At 43.2% G+C, this 16,123-nt stretch overlaps 2 protein-coding genes across 10 annotated transcripts in view; one reads left to right on the forward strand and one right to left on the reverse strand.

Annotated features, from left to right (window-relative positions):
- TMC5 (transmembrane channel like 5) overlaps positions 1 to 8,225 on the reverse strand; it is a 44,760-nt gene extending 36,535 nt beyond the window's left edge. For 2 of the 7 annotated variants that reach the window (XM_050967704.1, XM_050967703.1), the window contains exon 1: positions 7,298 to 7,934. In XM_050967704.1, the coding sequence (XP_050823661.1) occupies positions 7,298 to 7,749 (452 nt within the window). In that variant the 5' untranslated portion in view covers positions 7,750 to 7,934. Of the gene's footprint in view, position 1; positions 2,879 to 7,297; positions 7,949 to 8,128 lie in introns of those variants that run through there. The other 5 variants (XM_050967708.1, XM_050967706.1, XM_050967707.1 and 2 more) reach the window with 5 other exon arrangements.
- The window catches only part of TMC7 (transmembrane channel like 7), a 37,875-nt gene continuing 26,893 nt past the window's right edge, over positions 5,142 to 16,123 (forward strand). For 2 of the 3 annotated variants that reach the window (XM_050967725.1, XM_050967729.1), the window contains exons 1-2: positions 5,142 to 7,231; positions 8,587 to 8,701. In XM_050967725.1, the coding sequence (XP_050823682.1) occupies positions 7,193 to 7,231; positions 8,587 to 8,701 (154 nt within the window). In that variant the 5' untranslated portion in view covers positions 5,142 to 7,192. The remainder of the gene's footprint in view (positions 7,232 to 8,586; positions 8,702 to 16,123) is intronic. The other variant, XM_050967728.1, reaches the window with a different exon arrangement.

Genomic DNA, 16,123 nt, shown 5'->3' on the forward strand with positions numbered 1-16,123 from the left:
CCAGATCAGGCAAGTCCTATTTGATCCAACACAGTGGTATCTAATGGAGTGTCTCTCTCTGAAGCAAAATAACTAGGGACAAAACCAGTCAGACCCTGTGAGATAAAACTCTAAGAGGAAGCCAGGCTCTGGTAAGCACTTGAGCTGAAGTTTATGCAAGATAACCATGAAAAAAGGCTGATTCATGGACCACAGATGTCTGTGGGAACTTTATCAATTACGCAAGTGGGTGGAAGACTAGGTCCATCGCAACAAATGCTGTGACTTGACTTTCCTTCAGGATCTGGTTTAATTTACGCTGTCAGGTGTATCTGAGACCTTGACGTTATTTTCACTATTACACTGGACCTTCGTTTCAAGATAGATAAAGCCTGAATTGTTTATGTTATGAAAGATCCAGTGACCTCACAACGAAGGACAGCTAGTTTTAGTGGCAATCAATTTGATTGTGATAAGTGAGAGATAAGTGTCATGAGAGGGAAAGTGAGTCCGGATTTCAGCACAGTTCAGCAGCCAAGCCTTATTCAGAAAAGCATGTAAATGTGGTTAACCTTAAGCATATGATTAAGACCTATTGACTTCTATGGGACTAAAACAGGGTATTTAGAATTATTTGTTGAACGGGGTGCATATAAGCAACATACACAAATAATTTACTAAATTTCATGAAGATCACAATATTCTTCCCCTATTCCGCCCCCACACATGTAGACTCCCCATCCCAAAAAGTAAAGCCTCTACACATTTATAATTCTTAGGGCTAAACTTACATTTCAAAGTCATTTTCAGTTGTCTAGAAACTAGAGATTCTTCTAGAAATATATTTCTCTTTTTTAATCTGTCTCTTGCTTCCTTGATGCTTTAATTTTTGACTTAACAAGTTTCCAAACTGGCAGGAGCAAGTCCGTGCAGCCAGCTGACTTATTTTAAATGGCCACGTTTTTCTCTCCCACCCTGTCAGTCTTCATAGATCAAGCACGGTGCAAATGGCTAGGTTTTCATAAGAACAGTAAGCAAGATTCAGACACTGTACCACTACTTCCATTTCTTGCCATGTCTACCCAGACTTCACCTACCACACACACAGTCTGAGAAGATAATCCTGGAGGTGATGCAGCATAGAGTATAGAACATGAGAGTTATATCTCATGCGCTAATGTTGTTTCCCTCATTGTTTTGGGACTGTTGAGTTAACCATCATTGTAATACGGAATTTGAAACTGTAAAGTAGCAATAGTACAGATGGTCCTTTCCTTGCCATTCCACAAGGATGTGTGCACATATGCACACATGCGTGTTTTTAAGGCACTGTCGTAACTCATACTTCAGCCACTCCAGATAAATGGACCCAAATTTGATTCAAATGGGGTTTGCAGAGTGGGGTGCTCTCTGGAAAGGACCCAATAGCCCAAGGGTGCGGCACCTTGCATCATCAGGCCTGAACTGGGGCAATTACAGAAGGCCACTGGATCACAGCTCAACCACAACACAACCTCTCTGACCAATCAGCTAGCAAGGGCTCCTACTGAGATGGCCTGATTCCTTGGTCACATGACATGAGACAGGCCCAGCTAATCAAATATATACCATATGATCTATTCCAACTCACCAGACTAGAACCCAGTGCAGCATGAGAGTAGCATGACACTACCTAATTTTGAGGTTCTTGCAGTAATTCTTGAAGATATTGCAAAGTCCTGGAATGCATGTGCTTTTTCCTCTTCATGTCCAGAGCTAAGGTCTATTCCATACTCAATTACTGACTGAGGATTGACAGTAAAATGGTTAACCGCCCCTATACTGTGGACTGTTTATCCCCTTCTTCCATTTTGAACTCTGGCTAGCTGCCACGCTATGCCATTCTTACTTTGCCCTGCATTGCGTAGTAATATCCCCAGTACCAATATAACAGAATGGCATTGAAAAGTAACTTCTCTGTATGCAAATATCAAATTTTTGGTATACTTTGATCAAGAGCAGAGTCCATGCAACCCATTATTTTTTGCTTTTATTAAACATAAATATACAGTAGTAATATTTACTGATTTGACGGGAACAGAATGATTTTTCAGGGGATGCCTGGGACCTTCAGCATCAAGACACAGGCCTGTGTGACTTAAGCCAAAGGAATAACTCCACTAAACCAGTTCTGACTATTATCCTCTGTGGACTTATCCTCTGTGGACCCCAGCATGTGACACCTGCTATTCTTCTTCCCTAACATCTTTAAAAGAAACTCCAGTAGAACCTCAGAGTTATGAACACCAGAGTATGACCTGACCAGTCAACCACACACCTCATTTGGAACTGGAAGTAGGCAATGAAGCAGCAGCAGAGACCAAACAAAAAAGCAAATACAGCACAGTACTGTGTTAAATGTAAACTACTGAAAAAATAATTTAAACATTTTTTTGACAAGGTAAGGAAACTGTTTCTGTGCTTGTTTCATTGAAATTAAGATGGTTAAAAGCACCATTTTTCTTTTGCATACTAAAATTTCAAAGCTGTATTAAGCCAATGTGCAGTTGTAAACTTTTGAAAGAACAACCATAATGTTTTGTTCAGAGTTGCAAACATTTCAGAGTTATGAACAACCTCCATTTCAGAGGTGTTCGTAACTCTCAGATTCTATTGTATAAGGCATCTACAAAAACTCAACCCATTGTAGCCAATTATTGTAGTTTATTATCCATTTATTGTGTGATGTTATCATATATATTCATTGTATGTTAAGTAGAATGAATTTGTAGGATTATAAAAGAATAAGATTGATCAGCATTGAGTAGAACCAAGTGTTAGACATGAGTAAGACAAGCTGAAATACAAGAACCTGTAGGTTGATGCCTGCAAGACTTTAGCTTAGCTATGTCAGGCTTTGGAAACAAGAAATGATGACAGAAGCGACCAGAAAATAACCCGATACTTTAAGATTATGGGAAAAGAGGTTCCAAGTGGTAATATTGCGCAAAATTACCCAGAAGATTAATATTAGATCATAAAAATAGTTTAAAGGCGCATCTGTCTTAGACATGTGTCTTAACCACAGGATTTAGGTTCTGTGTCAGTGCTAATGAAAACAAAGGGAACTTACACAGCCTATAGAAAATTGGGGTCTCTTAAGTTTCTAGGGGACACAAACCGATAAGAGAAAAAAGGGCTGACACTTTTATGGACATGCGCAGAATGTAGGTATAGACAGAATCATATTGTAAAAAGGGGATGCCCAGAACAGGAAAATTGAGCTCCCTATGGGAGACTCCAGCAGGAACCCTCCCTCTACTGATGATCAAGCCATGGGAGACCCATCAGACCCTAACACTATTGTTAAGGATGTGAGTATAACTATATTTGCAACTTGTGCATAGGTCTATATAGAATTTCTATGCGCTTGGGTAGTCATAATTTTCATTGCAACTTTAATAAAACTTGTAAAATAGACTAGACTTTGTACTGGTGAATGTATGTGCGGTCACTACCCTTGGTCTTTGTGTGCTCCTAGAGACTCACTCTAAAGAAAGTAGCAGAGGTGACTTTCACTCTGTTAAGCTTGAAACTGTAGCCGCCAGAGCCAAACTCACAGTGCTGTAACACCACATTACAGAATTCACTTTAAATAAAATAAAAGGCTACATCATTCTGTGCAAACTTCCTCTGACTGGGAAAAAGGGGTCTTAAAATGTTATAACTATTAACATTAGAAATAACCAGACTGAAAGGTAGGGCCATGCATCAGACAGAAAAAGAAAGATTTGTATGAGTAAGAAATTGTGAATCCTGCGAGGAGAGAGATTTCTGCTAAAGAATCAGAAGGAAGATCAGTTGAATCTTGTGCTGTGCCCCTACACAGAACTCCGAAAACTTTATCCAGCCCATAATTAGATCAAACCAGTTATGATTATTTCCAAGGCACCCATCACGGTTATATATAGGATCACATGTAAATAAGAGTCCGTTCCAAACTATGCACTGATGCATTCTATGAAACAGAACAGAACTGAGTCTGCATTTAAAAATAAATAGTAATCTTGCAACTTCTACTTTCCACTAGCCAGCACTGACAGCTACAGTCAACAGAATACTGTTGTTAGAAAAAACTGTGTTTGGACAAAAGAAAATGAAAGTTTGGAATGATAACTATACATGGAAAGATACATCATAGTACAACAATATGGTAAAAAGTCTTAACTATTGTATGTTTAATTTTAATAGAATGGTTCGTTTTGTTTTGCATCAACTTCTTTATTCTGCACTGGTAAGGTAAACCTAACCAATTTTGTTGCCAGTTTCAGATTATAATTTAATGAGATGTATCAGTTTCAAGAGACTCATCAACTAGTCCAATTGAAAAGACCAATGTAAATTAAAGAAGTTATAGTTTTATAAGAATGGTAAAGACATTTACTGTCTTCAAGCTTCAAAAGATACCTTTTCCAACTTCCTTTTTAGAATTATGTAACCTCACTACTGTGTGGCTACCTCTGGGAGTTCATTTATTTTCAAAATTAAAACATCAGACTCCAGTGGGGAAACACACACACACTGTTGTAATGAATGAGTTCAGAAGTGATTTCAGTACATAGAAAACTATGTTTTGTAACAGAAAAACTATCCACTTGTCATAGCTATTTCTGTCCACTTCCTTGTATCCAGTTCTCAGACAACAAAATGTAATTGCTTTTTAAAAGGAGACATGAGTACTGAAAATACAGTGTAACACATTGGTGAGTGCATTACCCATTCCCCTCGGTACCCAGTCCACAGAGGATACAAATCTGATACAGCCCCAGCTAGAAAGACTTAGCTACATAGCTCAAGGTGGAACAGCTTGTGCTTTTAGCTCTGTAGGTCCAGTACAGTAACTGTAATATCATACTACCAGAGGTAATTTGATTAACAATCCCTTTCCGGGCAAAGGATAAGTTTCTGTACAAATTAAGTCAGATTGCACTGTATAGGATGTTCACATTGCAGTAACAAATATGTCACTGTCAAACTACAGGGCTGCAGTGGCTAACCAACTTTGGCAAATGAACAGGTGCTATTCCAGTGAATCAAGGTCTCTCAGACTAAAGCAGCCAAAGCGTTTGCATCAAAGTCTGAGTGTTTTGATTTGATCCTCTACTTACGTGTTTCTCAGCCTTCTCTGGTTGGTGACCTCTTATTCAAAGTCAACAAATTGCACACTCCCCTTATATTTATAGCAAAAGTAAAACATTTGTTTTAAAAAAGGTATCACTGATAATCAGAAGCCTACCTAATTTTTGTACGTGTGCAAGGCTGATAGAGAGCACCTGACCTTGAAGGGTAAAGAGTGTGTAAGAGCAGGATATTCTTTGCTATCTACTGTAATAAAACCTGTAAGTAGGGGCTAGCTTTCTGTACCCATTGAATGGTACTTCACTCTACAAGTAGTCCCACTGAAGTCAGGGGAACTAACTGAAGTCAACTGCTACTATACTGCAGTAAGGGTATCAGACTCTGTCCCTTAAAAACATAAGAACATACTGGGTCAGACCAAAGGTCTATCTAGCTCAGTATCCTATCTTCCAACAGTGGCCAAAAGCAAGTGCCCCAGAGGGAATGAACAGAACAAATAATCATCAAGTGATCCAGCCCGTCGCCCATTCCCAGCTTCTGGCAAACAGAGGCCAGGGACACCATCCCTGCCCATCCTGGCTAATAGCCATTGATGGATCTACCCTTCATGAATGTATTGAGTTCTTTTCTTAAACCTGTTACAGTCTTGTCGTTTACAACATCCTCTGGCAAGAAGCGACTATTTTAAAATGAATGAACAGGAGTTAATATCTAGAGTGGGGAGGAAAATTGCTGCAGCTTATTCAGCAAGGACCCAGTCCTGCTCCAACTGAAGTCTTGCTACTGACTCCAATACAAGCAGGATCAAACCTCAGTGGAGTCATTGCCCTGGAGACCTTCGTGTCGTTAACAGAATCATAGAGTTTAAGGCCAGAAGGGATCACCAGATGATCATCTAGTCCAATAGTTCTTAAACTGTGGGTCAGGACCCCAAAGTGGGCCATGACCCCATTTTAATAGGGTCGCCGGGGCTGGTGTTAGACTTGCTGGAGCCTGGGGCTGAAACCGAAGCTGCCCAGGGCTTCAGTCCTGGATGGCAGGGCTCAGGCTTTGGCTTTTGCCCCCCCAGGGCTGAAGCCCTCAAGCTCTGGCTTTCGATCCCTCCAGGCTTTGCCCTCCACCCTAGGGGCTTCAGCTTTCGCCCTCCCGCTCATGGCAGTGGGGATCAGGCTTCAGTCCCCCTTCCCGGAGTCGTGTAGTAATTTTTATTGTCAGAAGGGGGTTGCAGTGGAATGAAATTTGAGAACCCCTGATCTAGTCTGACCTCCTGTATAGCAGGCTACCAACAGCACACAGCACCTGCACCGATCTACATTTCCATGTTAGCTCCTAGTCTAAAAGAGGCAGAACATTTCACTGAGTGTATAGGATACAGAGGTTTTTTTGGTCCATCTAAGTTAATATCAAGGTTTAGAAGCCAGAGTTAGCTTTTTAAATTTAACATTCAGATAATCTGTCCTACCTGTTTCATGGAGGCCTTAATCCAATTTTTTTATAATTATATTTTGCATGTGTTTACATCTTGCTGTGAGCTAGAGAATGAACTTTATAGCACTTACATACATTTTCATATGAAGCTCAGTACTATCCATATTATTTGACTTATAAAATATCCTGGTGTACACTGACCTCTAACTTTCTGCTCTCCCTCCCTCTCTAGACATATAGAGAGGGAGAGAGCTTGTAAAATATAATGAACTTCTAAAACACTGAAAATAGCAACAGAAATCACCTATCCACAACAACCATAGCCGTCAGATCCCTACATGGTCTTGAGAGCTTGGTAAACTTTACTGATTGTTGTTGGCAACAACTATAAACCTGCTCTTCTTCAATAACATTTCTTTATCACTGATGGTCAGAACTTTCCCCATCAATCAAATTTATTCCTTTCACTTCCTCATGGGTCAACAGGTCCAAAGATCAGCAAAGCAGCGTTTAGATGGTTGCCTTGGTGTGGCATGAACTGGAATGACAGAGTCTAAAGTTAACAGCTTGGACCGAGCTTTCACCCAAGAGTTCTAGAGCGGGTCTCCTTCCCCGAGACAGTGAGGTCAGAGCCAAACTCTGCTGCCGCCACCTATCCCCAGAGGGGATGCACCTGCGGTACATTAATACAGGATGCCCCGCCGGAGTAAGCTGAGGGGCGTTGGGGGAAGAGCGCGGAGAAGGGAAGCGGAGAGAAGCTTCTGTAACTTACCCAGGGGGTGGGCTGGGACCCGCTCTCCGGGCTGCAGCCCTGCACTGCGCAGAGGGCGGGATGGAGCCGCCGCCGGCCCACTCACAGCTGGGATCCGAGCCCCCGCGGCTGGCCGGGCAGAGCAGAGCGCGCTTCTCCCGCACCTGCAGAGCCGCTACTCCCGGAAATCCAGCGGGACTCGCTGGCCGCTCGCACCTCCCGGGGGCGGGGAGGGGGGTGAATCGCTCCGCTGGCTGCCGGGCGGCGTTCAAAGCAGGCGGGCGCTTTGCTCGGGACACCCGAAGCTGCCCTCGGGTGGGTGGCTGCGCCCTGGCCCCTGCCGCGGGGACTTGTGCTTCTCGCCCAGGGCGGGTCTCTCTGCCCTTCCCGCGGAGCCGCCCGGCCCAGGTTAGGGCGCGATCAGTAACCCCCTCAAAAGCGAGCTTAGCAGGGGGAAGAGGGAATTCTAACATGGGCTGGAATCCTAGTGTGGACGGGGCTGTTCCTGTTTTAACATGTAGGTGCTGGGCGGGTACCTTGCAGGGGGGGCGGCCGGGTCTGTACTCTGGGGCTAGACCGGGGTGGACAAACTTTTTGGCCCGAGGGCCCACATCTGGGTGTGAAAATTGTATGGCAGGCCATGCATGCTCACAGAATTGGGGGCTGGGGTGTGGGAGGGATGAGGGCTCCGGCTGGGGGAGCGGACTCTAGGGTGGGGTTGGAGAAAAGGGGTTGGGGGTGCAGAAAGGTACTTTGGACTGGGACCAAGGGGTTCAGAGGGTGGGAAGGGGATCATGGCTAGGGCTGGTGTGGAGAAGGGGGCCAGGGGTGCAGACTCTAGGCAGCACTTACCTCATGCAGGTCCCAGAAACAGCTGCATGTCCCCACTCCAGCTCCTACATGGAGCCATGGCTAGGCAGCTCTGCATGCTGCCCTGTCTGCAGGCACTGCCCCTGCAACTCCCATTGGCTGCAGTTCCTGGCCAATGGGAGCTGCAGGGGTGGCACTTGGGCAGGGGCAGCATGCGGAGCCCCTTGGCTGCCACTATGCATAGGAGCCAGAGGGGGGACATGCCACTGTTTCTGGGAGCCTCGCAGAGTGGGGCAAGCCCCTGACCCCACTCCCTGGCTGGAGCGGCAGGGTGGGGCAAGCCCCTGACCCAGGGCCAGCGTAGCCACTAGGCAAACTAGGTGTCTGCCAAGGGCACCAAGATTTGGGGGCACCAAAAAGCAGTGTCCAGCATCACGGGAGTCAGCTGAGTGGGGCAGGGAGGGGAGTGAGGCCTCCATAACAAACCTGGCGCTGCACAGGACAGTCAGTGGGAGCCTACGGCGGAGCAAGGAGGAGACAGCCATCCGGGTGCAGTGACCAGCACAGCCGAGGGACGGAGCCATTGGGGGAGGATGGACACGGTCCTGAGCTCAGGTGAGCTTCGCCCTCCAATGCGCCACATCTGGGGCCGGGCGCAGCTGCCTCCTGGGGCCAGGGAAAGTGAAACTAAACCCTGTAGTGTGACGGAGGGGAAAAGGCTGGTGCAGGTGCCACTTCCAAACACTGACACCCTCCTGGTGGCACTGCGCCAATGCAGGAAGCCAGCCCTGAACCCCAGGGAGATCTTCACCTGCTCCCTGGGAGAGCCTGGCTCTGCCCTCCTTGCTCCTGGGTCCCCCCAGAGGGCAGAGTACTCAGAGCCTGAGAATGGTTAGAGACCCTGTGCATTGTCAGCCTCCTCCTTGCTCATTGGTTTCCCTGGGCCAGAAGGGATTGTTGTGATCATCTCCTCTGACCCCCTTGTATTAATTCTAGTGAATAATACCACATATGCAGTATTCATTTTTTAAAGTTTATAATAGCGATGCTCCGGAAGGGGGGGGGGTGCAAGGTGGAAGTTTCACCTAGGACCCAAAATATCCTTACACCCGGCCTGCCCTGACCCCATTCCCCAGCAGAGGCTCAAGGGCTGGATTAAAATGTCTGGAGGGCCAGATGTAGCCCCTGGGCCATAGTTTGCCCACCTCTAGGCTAGACATAACCACTGCCAATGTGGCCATGGCCACGCACAGCTGCTATGGAGCCAGGGCCTGTCTATCTAGGTGCTGGGAAGCATCTCCAAGCCACTATACAGACAGGGTATTAAGTAGTTAACACATGTTCAAACATACCCTTTATCCTGAAGACCAGACCTCTGAGTCTTAGTGCTGGACCCACTTTGTAATGCTTGGCACTGGGGTTTATCTTGGCTGTAATTTGTTTTCTGCAGTGGTGGGGTTCTCTTTTCTTGCCTTCTGAAGGTGTGCTGGCTGATTCTGCAGCTGAAGGGCCAATGCTCAATTCCAAGTATGTTCTGTATTTCATGGAGACTTCTGAAACATTCATATAGTTTGATGTATAACATTATACAAAAAAGTGCTTCTGTTAGGTGCCTGTTCCCAGGGTGCTTTCCATAGTATTCAATTAAAAAACTGATCAGGTTTAGCTAAACAGAGGTCCCGTGCTGCAGGGATATAGCTGTGCCTGAAAGAAGCTCACTGCAGGTTGGGGATAATAGTACAATTCTCCCTCTGCTATGACTTATTTTCTCTCTTCCTTTGAAATATCTCTTAAGAATGCCATTAACTCATTACTTAACTGCAAAGATTTCCACACTTGCATAGCTTTACTGAACATTGTATGCCCAAAGATCCTACAGTGAGTCTGGATCAGAATTAAGAAAAGAACTCTGGAAGTTCTGAAAAACATTTCGGTACGCATGGCAAAAAGCATGACAGGCACAAAAATAGGTCATTCAAGTCCTACGGGCTTTACAAAAAAGTGCAGAATTAGTTATTGCCTTGAAAAAATTATAATCCAAACAGATTGAATTGTCTCTTCATTCAAGTTCTGTCTGCTCATGAATGTGTTCTAGCCACCATTCCTCACCCACTAATATCAACAGGAGCATTGCTGCTGACTTAAATGGGAGTGAATCTTAGGGTTGCCAGGTGTCCAGTTTTTGACCAGAACGCCAGGTTGGAAAGGAACCTTGGAGGCTCCAGTAAGCACTGCTGACCAGGCCATTAAAAATCCAGTTGGCATGGGGCTGGCAGGCTCTCTACCTGGCTTTGCATGGCTCCCTGGAAGCAGCAACATGTCCCTGCTGCTCCTAGAAGAAGTTAACTGCAGGGAGGCTCCATGCACTGCCTCTGCCCTGACCCAAGTTCTGGCTCCGTGCAAGGAGCCACCCGAGGTGAGTGTCACCCAGATCTGGCACCCCAAAACCCCTACTGCACCACAACCTGCAGCCCTGAGCCCACTCCTGCACCTCAAATCCCTCATCCCTGGCCCATGCTGAAGCCCTCACCCACTCTCGCATCCCAACCCCTGCCCCAGCCTGTGAAAATAAGCAAACAACAGAGGGACTGGGGATGGAGTGAGGAGGGGGCAGGACCTCAGTGAACGGGTGGGGCAGGGGTGGGGCCTCAGGGCAGGGGTACAATTAGAAAGTTGGTAACCTTAGAGTAAGATCAGGACCCAGAAGAGTCAGTTTAATAAATTCTGCCATATACAAGTGCATTATAACAGGGTAGTCATTTGAATGGCTGAGCTAAATAAGACAATGAGGGCAAATTTTCCCCTTTCTTCCTTTAAAACTCAAATTCACAAATGTAAACTCTGAGAAGTGGGGCAAAGTAGGTTGAGAGGTGTCTTCATTAGCTGTTTTCTTTTTAATATTATTAACATGAAAAACTTTTCATCTAAGCTGCCAAGGATTAGAAAATGTTATGTTTCTAAACAGATTAAAATTACAGGTCAGTTTATTTAATACACCTTTTATGATGCATCAGCTACTTGTATTTGATTCAATTCTGTTTGTTAATATAAATAAATTTGAACATTAATGAGTCTGAAAGCATTCAATAAAGAATTAGAATAAAACACATATTTTACTTGAAATGAATGATTCAATAATATTTGACTGCAAGACTCTAGCTTACTCAGATACAGACAGCAAAGTTACTTTGGAATAATGGCTCCTACCTGTAGAATTTAGTGCTGGTTCTGTTCTTCATATTATTTGTGTAATGGCTGTGCTAGAGGCTCAGCTGAGATCAGGGCTGTAGTGAGCTAGGTCTGTACACACACAGCGTGAAACAGACCCTTCCCCCAAAGAGCTTACAGTCAAAATAGATGCAAAAGGTAGAGAAAGTGGAAACAACTTGTCCAAAGTCAGAAACAGAGCCAGGAATAGAACCCAGGTTCCCTGAACCATGTTCAGTGTCCTATCCACTAGACAACACCGTCTCTGTTCTTAAACATTCTATTATTAAGTATGTATATTATCCTAGCCATTAGATCTTTTTGTTAGCATGGCATGAGGTACCCTTTTAACAAGAGGACAGGGAGAATTTTTACAAGGACCTTTTTAAAGTCTAAGGAAGAGGTAAGCTCTTTGCTCAACTGGAAAACTGTGACTTCTATAAATATTTGGATGAAAGAATAACTAGCAACCTTGAATAGTCAGTACAGGGTTGCCCGACATACATGATAAATTCTGTGACATGCAGTTCTAAAGGGTTACTGAAGCTTTGTTCTGATGGCAGAGGTTTATTTTGGCTGGTTACCAACCTGTTGGTGCTTTTACAAGCTTCTGAGATGGCTAAGGTGTGTTTATGTTGCATTAGATGCCCTTATTAAATATACTGTTTTTAAATGAAATTTTAGAGTTATGCCATAAAAATACACCTTTCTTAAGGTCACATTCTTAGCATGATTGTAAAGCACTAGCCTGAAGCTATGTTTTACCACCAAATTAGGAACTGCTCTCATACTGACCAAACTACACGCTAAAGCAAGGGAGTAGTGGGACTGAATGAAAAAAGGGTGAAGGACTGACCTATATTGAGAAGTTCACTTGAAAGAATTTGATTTTTTTTCCATGTTGTATTGTGAAAGAACCACTAGAGAAAGAATGTCCCCTGCAATCTGGTGGCTGCTGCTGGATGAAGGTTCAGCCCTGTGATGACAAAGCACACTGCAACAGGAGAGTCTATGGTCAGCAGTCATTCAAACTCCTCTTTACTTGAGCCGTTGGAGAAAAGTGTGTTGTACCAATAATGTGGAAAAAGTGAGATCACCTGTGCTTTTGGAGCCTATGAATCCATGGAGTATCATTTAAAGTGATTTCAGATGCATGGCTTTTCTCTTATAGCCCCACTTGACAGAATCCTGTCTGGGGGATTGGTCCTGCTCTGAGCAGGGGGTTGGACCAGATGACCTCCTGAGGTCCCTTCCAAACCTGATATTCTATGATTCTAAGGCTGCTGTGATAATTGTATAGAGCTGGACAAAACATTTAAAAATTCTATGTTTTCCAGTAAAAAGGGACAATTTTCCACTAAAATGTGTTCCTTTTCAACCAATTCTGTAATTTAAAGAATGATTGATTTTAAAGGGGCATTAACCTGATAATTTTGTGTCACATGGAAAGCTATGCTTTTCTGGGAAGTTCAGAAGGATGGTGTTTTTAAGTAGCAGTTGCACTGTTTCTTCCATTCAGGAAATTGTTCTTAATGCTAAGAAAAGTAACATGTATAGAAAGAAATTCTTTATGATAAAGATGTAATTAGAAGTATCATTATTTAGACTGCAAGCTATTCAGGGCGGGTACCATCTCTTATTCCATGTTTGCTCAATGCGTAGCACAATGGGCATTCATTCTTGTTGGTTCCTAGCCACTACCACAGTAAAAATGAATTATTAGGTAACTGTGGCACAAGTAGCCTCTAGTGTACATACTATGGAGTTAGGACAAGAGCTGGGCAATAGCAGTGAAACCATTTTTCAACAATACCAATAAGAAGCTTCATTCTATGTGATTTCAAACTTCCTGAAATGGATTGGAGATTATCCACAGTTCAACATCTGAAAGGTGATGTGCTGTCAACAGCAGAAATCAAATCCAGGATCTCAAGATCTCAATGCAGGAACCTCACTTAAGCCACAATGCAGCTTTGTTAGCTCAGAGCCACTAGGCAGATTCTCAGAAGTTTACTGCCCTACCACAAGAGGGGGCCAAAGAGCCACGCTGTTGTAATTACACACACAAAGAGTTGTTTCCATGCAGAAGTTTCCATCTGTGAAAACACATAAGTGTGCAATGCACTTTAAAAAGCTCCAAGAGGAGGAAGAACACTGCCCTTTGTGAAATCTAGTCAGAAGCTCAGCTCTGACAGTCATTTTGAGGCCTTGGGCCACTTAAAATACACTCTTTTTCCTAGGGCAGAGTCATTAACATGTTTCTCTCAACCAGGTACCGTGTTAAAGCTACAACTTGATTTGACTACATTAGGATGTCCACATACTTTTTCACGTAGCCGAGTCAACATCTCTATCTGTTATCCACATTTTAGACATGGGGAAAACTGATTGCCTTATCTACTTCATAGAGTAACTTGAAGATTAGTTAGTGTTCATAAAGCAATTTGAAAACATGTATTTGGTACTGCTGAGGTAACCAATCACAAGTGGAAGATCTATGAAGTTTCTCTTTCCATCTGTGATTCATTACCACCTCATCATCCTGAAAGCCTATAGCATTACCCAGTGGTGACTCACACATGACTGCTACAGAGAATCAATCAGAAAGGTGTGTTTAGCTATTAGAATGCAGTCAGTACAATTAGAAAATCTCTGACTAGAATCTCTTTCACAAATGATATGGCAGGATTTAGCACAAGTTTCATTTTACTTTAAATTAATATACAGTATTTTTATTTTCCTCTTCCAGGTAACTTTCATAAATCTAATTATGAAGTATTCCAGAAAATAAGTCCTCTGTGCAAAGCTGAGCACAGGATTAAAGGAAACTTTCAGGTCAAACATAATATAAACATTTCCTTACCTCTGCTACCAACTCTAGTTTATATTAAAGCTAAAAGATCAAATATTATTTTCAAGGTTTGTTTCCTTGTACCTTTCCATCAACTGAGACAGAAAAACTGTCTCACTTCTGTTTTATAAAGTTTTTACTCAGTTTCACAGACAGATACTTTTATTTAAACCCAGTGCTGCACTGCTTCCATTGTAACTGCAGGAGAATACTTTAAAGGGTCCACCTTATCAGAGTAAATTGCAGAAATAAGGACTCATTGTTTGATAAAATTTGACCTAGAATTTGGGGGTTGCAAGAACAAGTTTTACAAAACCTAAGATCAATACACTGAAAACATTAAAAATCTGTTTGGCCTATTCTTAGTTTCATGTTTATTCTATCTGCTTCTTTGCAGTCATGAAAGCTGTCATAACTATAAAGGGAAGGGTAACAACTCTCCTGTATACAATACTATAAAATCCCTCCTGGCCGGAGGCACCAAAATTCTTTTTTCTGTAAAGGATTAAGAAGCTCAGGTAATCTGGCTGACACCTGACCCAAAGGACTAATAAGGGGACAAGACACTTTCAAATCTTGGGGAAGGTGGGAAAGGCTTTTGTTTGTGCTCTTTTTTTTGGTGGTGTTTGCTCTTGGGACTAAGAGGGACCAGACATCAATCCATGTTCTCCATATCTTTCTGAACAAGTCTCTCATATTTCAAACTTGTAAGTAACAGCCAGGCAAGTAACAACAAAACAGGGATAAACCTCCCTCTAGCAACTTGTGAATCTTACCTGTGCTTATCCCTGTTTTGTTGTAACTTTGAAACTAAGGCTAGAGGGGGTTCCTCTGGGCTCTTTGAATCTGATTACCCTGTAAAGTTATTTTCCATCCTGATTTTACAGAGATGATTTTACATTTTCTTTTAAATAAAATCCTTCTTTTAAGAACCGGACTGAGTTTTCCATTGTCCAAAGACCCAGGGAGACTTGGGGCAGGGGGTGGGATATTTTGGGGGAAGAGGAACTCCAAGTGGTCCTGTCTCTGTTTCTTGTTAAATCATTTGGTGGTGGCAGCATACCAGTTTTAACCTAAGCTGGTAGAAATAAGCTTAGGGGGCTTTCAGGCAGGTCCCCACATCTGTACCCTAGAGTTCAGAGTGGGGAGGGAACCCTGATAAAAGCATAAATAGATCAGGTACAGCACACCCTTACTGAGACAGTGATCACAAGCATTTGCTAGGGCCTATAAAATACTAGACATTCTTTATAATTGCACAGCTGAACAAGAAGGAAGCTGTTACATCAGATTAATATTTTAAAATACAGTCTGTGGGGTTGTTGCTGCTATACAAAAAGGTTTCAAAGACAAATTTTGCAGCTATCCCTGAATACTTTTCAGTGTCCAGGTTAATTTAGAACAATTCAGGAGTCAAGATAATTCACTAGAGTTTAGTCATTTTTTCTTTCCTTATACTGTTAAAAGTTAGTGCACTGGTACTGTTTATACATGTCCAGGGGTCCTTCACTATTAGGAGCAATCTTCTTAAAACAAGCTATTTTGTCCAGTATAATAAATTAAATGAGCAGTAACAAAATAATCTATTCCTTACAGTGCTTAAGATTCTCTACTCAGGTTTACCTACTCCTTTAGTCAGCTGGGTCAAGCCCCTTCCAGAGGCTTTTTGGGCCCTCCTCACAAATGTGTTCTCTGGATGATGTAATCTCATTGGTCATTACTGGGGATTTTAATACCTTAGGTAGATCCCAGAAACCACCTTTTTAAAGGTACACTGTCCTTATTTCCCTATAAAACAAAAATCATTAATAAAAAAAAAATCATCAGAGAAAAGCTACTCATGTTCCAAAGCTTGAGTCAGTGAGTTTATTCCAGCCGTGTCCAGCTGGCAGCCCTAGTGAGCTAGCTACCTGGGGCCAACTATCACTTTGTTGTTCCCTGGATTTCTGGCAGGTCATTCCACTCTGGTGACTTCTAAC

Source organism: Gopherus flavomarginatus, chromosome 9, assembly GCF_025201925.1.
Source record: "Gopherus flavomarginatus isolate rGopFla2 chromosome 9, rGopFla2.mat.asm, whole genome shotgun sequence".
NCBI lineage: Eukaryota > Metazoa > Chordata > Testudines > Testudinidae > Gopherus > Gopherus flavomarginatus.